Genomic DNA, 7,080 nt, shown 5'->3' with positions numbered 1-7,080 from the left:
ATGTAAATTGTATATTTTCACGTGTATAATAGTTGACGTTGAGCATAGGATTAGTCGACTTAGTGATCTTGGCACATGGCACTTGGGGGTGGCCGATTGGAGTCGGCCAAGGGTTTGAGCTTGGTCGAAGGTATGCGGCCAGTTAGGTAAGAATAGAGATCAACCGAGCTTAGGTAAGAAAAAAACTTCACCGAATTCCCAAAGGTACATAGCAGCCAATTAGGTAAGAAACGGACTTCACTTAAAACGTACCTTTTAATAGTGGCTGTGAACTGTTTTGTAAAACAAATAATAAAATCCAGAAGCAGATCAAGTTGAATTTTGGAGTGGCCTAACCACAGCTCTAATGCAATGCAACTCAGAAATCATCTGCCCAAAAGAGATGTCATATCTCAGACCATGTAAACACTAAAAACTAATGTTAAAGAAGAAATACAATATTTGCAGTAGTGTAAAATGTAAATATATATCTAACTCTGAAGCAAACTATGAAATCTGAATCAATAAGCTTCTGATAAAAGGCTCAAGATTGGAAGCTGTGTATTCAGATTTTCTACTTCATTTCAAATAATGATCTGATCATTTTGGAACCTACACTACAGTCTATAGACTTCAGAATATATATATTTTTGTACAGCAACAGCTTAAATACATGCAGCATATTTACAATTGGTTCTCAATTCAGTCGATCAGTCTATGGAACTCGATGAACCTCAGGCATCTGAAACGCGCTTATCATCAGCATCGTTGTTACTGGGAACATTTTCAGTATTGGCGTTATTACCGCCCTGATTTGGCGATATAACATCATGGTCACCGTCCTCGGACACTGAGCTAGTATCGGCTTCTTTTTCGAGGCTGTCAAGCTGGACGCATTCAGCGACTGAACCGCGGTGAATGGCACTATTGTTGTCCGAGTCGTGGCTCCTGTTTGATGGCGTCAAGTCTCCTCTCCTCACGACGTTGAACAAGATGCCATGATGACTCCTTTCGGCCTGCAGAAGGTCGCCTTCAGCCACGATGATGCTTGAACTGCTGACAGGAATCCGGTAGCTGATATCCCTTTGATCGAATTCTGTATCCGAAGCTCTATCGGGCGTGAACATCCTCGGACTATGGGAGGAAGACGGGGGTTCTCGACTACCTCCCATCGGAGTTGCAACGTTGTTGGGGTCAATAGTTAATACTCTATTCAACTGGAAACCAACATCCAAGTTCTGTACAAAGTCGATAAACTTATCTGCTGAGGTTGTCCTCATTAAAGGCCCCCCGGATCTCGTCCACGAGTTAAGGTCAGCACTTTCGGACTCGCTATCACTCCCGTCGTGGAAATTCCGATGGCTCCTCCAATTCCGGCTACTGTGCGAGGTGGAAACCCCACCACCGCCTTGGCGCAGCGAGGAAGCCATATCAGCAAGAAAGTCCTCTTCGAGTGATCCTGTTGAGTTCTCCCGCGCAATGCAGTTCCAAGAAGGTATTCTTCTGGAACCGTTGAATCTCACCATGGTGCCCAAGCCGTGGGAAGAAGCTGCTGCTGCTCTATCTGCACTCCTTTTCAGTCTTCGCATGTGGTTGAGCATCGCAACACACTCATCGAGAGCAAGCTCAATCCCACAATTCGCTTTTATGGCTGAGAACTTCTCCCAAGTGCATCTCCTTCCTTGATTTGCAGCTTTTTGTAGCTCGATCGTAGTGGGATTTTGAAGCAATTTTGAATACTGTATCAAAAAAAGGATTAAAAAGAGGAAATAATTACTTTCCTGAAATTTGCAGAAACACATACAATCAGGATATTCAATTGGAACCAGAACACGAAGATCTACTTCGTTTACTGGGATTCTAAACCTTCGGTGTAATAAGTAGTTAGAAGCAAAGATGGGAATCAAATAACAAACCTGAGCCAGAGTAGCGGGCATTACAACAGTCACATCCCCCTCCCATTCTTGAGCAAAAAGCTTGGCTAATCCCCCGAGTGGGAAGCCGAGTTCAAGAATCTGATGGCATCTGTGTTTCACCTCCATCTCAGCAAGATGTGCAAGCTGGATAGCGAAAAGCATTTTAAATATCAGCGCCCGCCAAAGTATCCGAATAATGAAATGCATAAGAAAAAACAAAGATTTATAACATACAAATCCATGGAATGTGCATTATGCAGAAACCATGTTGCAAATACTATTGCATTATGGCTTTTTTGAATGTAGTAATTGTTCTTGTGAACTACAGTTTCAATAAAAATGGTAAATGGTACGGGGAGTAAGAAGTTTCAACAATTGCATTAAAATCGAGCAAAGACTAGAGAAAGTATATATATACCTTTGCAGCAAAGCTACCACCATAAGCTCTCACAAAATCCTTCAGTCTTAGTAAAGGCGAAATGTGCGGATTTGCCTGACTCACAATGAAATGATTTACATTGAAGAGCTCCTTTAACTGAATCATAGGTAAATCAATCTCCAAGCTACCATCCCTCCATCGACGAGCAGATGTACCAGGAGTCTCATCAGGTCCCAAATGAAATGGAGGATGATAAGGAACAATATTCCCGAATCTATCTTTTGCCATGAGTTCTTGGGCTTCGAAAAGGCCAGGAAAGGCACAGGAAGCGGTAACAGCGCTCCATATAACAACGTGAGGAGATGTCAAGTAATTCAAACATCTAGGAGGCTCGTGCTTCCTTGGGGAGCAAACCGTAATGCTTAGAATTCGACCAGTCATATCATAAGCTTCTTGGAAAGTCAAATTATTAGTGAGTTGCCTTAACATATACTGCAGGTGTCTGATCTCATGAACAACACCACAAGTCATCACCCTCTTAAAAACCGTAAAAATCCCACCCATTTGCTCGTAAAATTTTAACGAATGCCAGGAATCCTCGAAGAAGCTCTGGAGTTCAGGCCATGACCTAGTGGCAACGATAGAACACATGATAGACCCAACACTGGATCCAGCGATAATCCGGGGTAAAAGCCTGTGTTCCACCATCGTCTTAACTACACCAATATGAAAAGATCCGAGTGAGGCACCCCCGCTTAAAAGCAGGGCGGTTCTACCAAAGGCATGCCTTGTTTCGTGCACGAAAGCAAGCTTCTCCTCCAACAAAAGCTCCTCTGAATCAGAGTCACACACCATTCTCAACTGAGTCGAAACCTCATCAATATATTCCTGAATAAGCTTCGGAACATGAAGCCTTCCCTTATGAAGCTCCGGGTTGCACATATTACCAAGATTCCTAACGAGGTCAGCTCTCATACAAAAAATAATGTCTCTAAGGGAACCCTCTTGTCGTCGGTGCCTAAGCTCTCGGAGTTTATTCCTAACAAGTTCTTCATCATAAAGATCCGCCTCGCTCATTTTAGGGGTTTCCTTCTCCAACATCTTGGCAGCATGAGCCCACTCCTCATAGGTCAAGGCAGACCTCATCATGTTCCTCCAAAACTTCCTCCTATAGGCCATCTCAGCCTTCATTTTCACATCCGAATATCGTTTCAACAAGAAAGCCATGAGTGTCACCAACGCTAATATCCCTTGTGGATTCCGCGGATGCAGCCATGGAATCGAAGGTAACAAGTAGTACGAAAGCCAATTCTTAGCCTTAGACAAGTAGTATAACAACAGCTGAAATACTCGTCTCCTCAATTGCGAAATCGACTTGCAGAACAATATTCTGAAAGCAATTGTCCTACCCACAATGGTTGAAGGTCCAATTGCCAAAAATTCTAGACTAGCCTCATTACTAATATCCATATCTTAGCAAAAAGAGATTAACCCTATTGATCAAGTCTATCTAATGATGAGACTCCTAGAATCAGGAATTTTGCTAGGGCAAGATAAAACTGGTTTTCTGGGACGATCAAATAAAGATCTATGAGCAAAACTCAGGCAAATACGCCACAATATAATCAAGAAGCTAAACTGGCAAAGCTAAATATGCTAAGAAAAACTCATCAATGGCCTAACTTAAAGAAGGGATTGAGAAAATTAAAGAGATTCTGACCTCTACGGTGTAGTTTAGAGATTACAGAAGCTAATAAGAACAATGGAAATTCATCTCAGACGGCGAGATCGATCACCTTGAAGATCAGAACTGGATATATATATTAATTTTACCTGCGGATTCTGAAACTCTGCATGAATAACCCAGAAGATCAAAATTTCCAGGGAAACCAAAAACGTGGGGAATATAATATAATGGGGATCCAAGATTTTTACAAATCAAGATTCAAAATTTCTAAGATCCCTGGAACCAATGCCCCAAAGGGTATTCAAATCAACCGCCAAAATCCACAAAATCCCTGTGAAACTCGAGATCCAGGGAAAAAAGTACGGAGTATAAAATGGGAAGAAAAAACCGTCCCCGTATAAATAACTGTCATAAAAACAGAGAGGCATGGGAAACCATTGACGTATTAATGGAGCATCGAAGTTCGAAACTGGAAATTAGAGAGATTAGATGATATTGATATGCGTTGGCAGTTTAAAACTGACGTAACGAGATGTATGTAACGTGGAAGTTTGGATATGTATGCTTTCTGGTTGCGTGAATAGTTGAATCATATGCTATTATTGGAAATTCTTTCCAACAATTAATTTTTACACTTAAAATACGGACACCACCACACGTCGACATGGGAGATAGACATTAATGTGGGAATCTTCTGGGTCCATGAACCAAGTTTTCATCGGTTGTATGACTCTTGGGCCAACAAAGACAGATACTGCGTTGTAATAGAGTTAGTAGTATTCAAAAAAAAAAAATGAACCAAGTTTTCATTGGTTGTATGACTCTTGGGTAGACAAAGGCAGACCAATACAATTGTTAAAATAGTGAGAATATAAGAAAAATGTAGAAAAAGAGAGAATATATGTATTATATTGTTTATAATTGCTCCCTTCTTTGTATATAAATGGTCTATTTATACATATTTTGGACCTAGAACTCTACAAGGAATAAGAATCTTAGACTCCCGTCTTGTTACATTATAACTAATAAGTCTAATCCTGCTAATATTACAAATACTAAGTCCAATCTTTATCGGAGTCCTCTATAACTCTACCCTGGGTCTCCTTCCTGGGCATTCTCGATCCAATTACTCTCTTAGGCCCCGTTCCATGTGACCCAGGCCTACTACTACTGCTTTTTTCTTTTTCTTTTTTTACTTAAAGTCGGCGGGTGTTAGTGGAACGTTTTAGGTGAATCCTGCCTTGTAATTATAATCGATAAAGAATCACAAAGAGTAAACATGCTTATAATATCCATAGCTGACTAGATCAAATAAAGAATGTCAATAGACAACTTCTATTAAAGTCGAATTTAAAAACTTATGATTACTAAGCTAATTTTTTGACCAATTCAACTAAATTTGGCCTTTATCAAACATACCCAGGAACGTTTTCTCAGCTCACGAATTGTTTCAGCGAGATAATAGTTAAAGTTCCTTAACAAATTAAGTAACACATGTTTTAAAAAGTATATAAAATTTGATAGCAATTGAACTTCAAATTACTTAATATTTGACAACAAAAAGTTGACTTTCATTTTTCTTTGGTGAAATGACTGAAATCCACTGAAATAGATTTCTTTAGAATACTTGACTTTCTATCACACTTATCACATTATTTGAAAATATTTCATAAGTCGAATAATAACCTTTGTAATGTGAAATGATTGTTATATATCTCTGTTTATCTACACAAATATGAGACAACTTTAGATAACGTAAACTCTTTAAAAATAATTTTTAATTTATTTTTATCACGTTTCTAAGGAAAAATTTATATGAAGTTTTCAAGATAACACTATCTCATTGGGAAATGAAATATGATTGTGATGGTAAGATGGTTGTAGGTGTAGTTTGTTTCCGGCAAGTAACCACAAAAGAAAATTTAGTGAAGGGTTGCAACTTTGACCAATCACTTCACTAGTTCACTATCATGCATTCAATCTATTTACGGACATGAATATAAGTCTATGATGCACATAAATTTGTAGGCAAAAATTTATATGAGAACGTCTCACCGTGAGACGGGTCGGGTCGAATTGGGTCAATATGAAAATGTAATACTTATACGCACAAATGTTATACTTATATGCTCAAATGTAATAATAATTAGTAATAAAAATTTTGTTGCTTATAATGGTAAATATAATATTTTTAAGGGTAAATGTAATATTTTTACATTTAGATTTAAAAGTATTACACTTTTTCTCAAAAATATTATATTTTTCTTTATAAGTAAGGGGCACTTGTCATTATTATTTATTATAAAGTTTGTAATACTTTTTCTCTAATAAGTAACAAAAATTGTATTCATAATTAGTATTATATTTGAGGATATAAGTATAACATTTGCACATATAAGTATGACATTTTTACTAATTTAAACAAAACAAAGCTATATAATCCACGATATAATTTGCAGGGAATGAACCTCTATCTCTCAAAGGGCCCGAAACTTTTTATGGGCTTGAAGATAAATTTGGGCTAAGCCCCATCCCGTGTTACTTATATTAGATTTGCTTATCAGACATTTTTCGTTCAATTCTTTCCGTCTTGAGAAGAAAAAGGCGGTGATTGCGCGTTTTGAAAAACACACGTGGGCGGTGGGCCCTGCAACAACTGCCAACCATCCAATCAGACCGACCGTAGCTTATCGCTGTCGGTGGCGCTGGAAAATGGCACGTTGAATAAAAGTAACCGTCAACTGCCAACCATTACCCAATTTGTTGGTATTTTACTATTTTTCACTATTTCATCTTGAATTTAAATATGAAAATGTCCCAGGATAGATGAACTAGAAATCAAATTAGTTTCTACAATAATAATAATAATAATAATAATAATAATAATATTTATTATTATTATTAGTGAATTAAGAAACTCATCATATATTTATTAAATGAAACTATTATTATATGAACAAAAAATTGAATAATTGCAGCAATACTTCATTGCTTCATAATTAAAATTTTAAGTGTAGTACTATGCGAAATCCATGACCACTATTCAAAAGTGTACAGTTCATAGCTCAAAAATTATACATGAGAAGTAAATTGTAAAAAAAAAGAAAAATTATATGTAA

At 37.7% G+C, this 7,080-nt stretch overlaps 1 protein-coding gene across 1 annotated transcript; it reads right to left on the bottom strand.

Moving 5' to 3' along the window:
* Window positions 1–370: 370 nt before the first annotated feature.
* On the bottom strand, window positions 371–4,489 carry LOC116006570 (triacylglycerol lipase SDP1-like). Its single transcript, XM_031247002.1, has 3 exons — window positions 2,314–4,489; window positions 1,896–2,039; window positions 371–1,718 (listed from the first exon to the last, which is right to left on the bottom strand). Exons 1-3 carry the CDS (start codon window positions 3,742–3,744, stop codon window positions 714–716), a joined length of 2,580 nt encoding a protein of 859 aa, XP_031102862.1. The 5' UTR covers window positions 3,745–4,489; the 3' UTR covers window positions 371–713.
* Between the last annotated feature and the right edge of the window lie 2,591 nt (window positions 4,490–7,080).

This window comes from Ipomoea triloba, chromosome 15 (genome assembly GCF_003576645.1).
Source record: "Ipomoea triloba cultivar NCNSP0323 chromosome 15, ASM357664v1".
Lineage (NCBI taxonomy): Eukaryota > Viridiplantae > Streptophyta > Magnoliopsida > Solanales > Convolvulaceae > Ipomoea > Ipomoea triloba.
The sequence above is the reverse complement of the archived record's forward strand: the minus strand, read 5'-3'. Positions and strand labels throughout refer to the sequence as shown.

Bases quoted from the DNA above. Each gene is read 5' to 3' on its own strand.
- LOC116006570 (XM_031247002.1), bottom strand. From the start codon at position 3,744: ATGGATATTAGTAATGAGGCTAGTCTAGAATTTTTGGCAATTGGACCT. The intron at 2,040-2,313 runs GTATATATATAC...TTCGCTATCCAG, and splicing joins GTGGTAGCTTTGCTGCAAAG to CTTGCACATCTTGCTGAGAT. The intron at 1,719-1,895 runs GTTTGTTATTTG...TTTTTGATACAG, and splicing joins TGCCCGCTACTCTGGCTCAG to TATTCAAAATTGCTTCAAAA.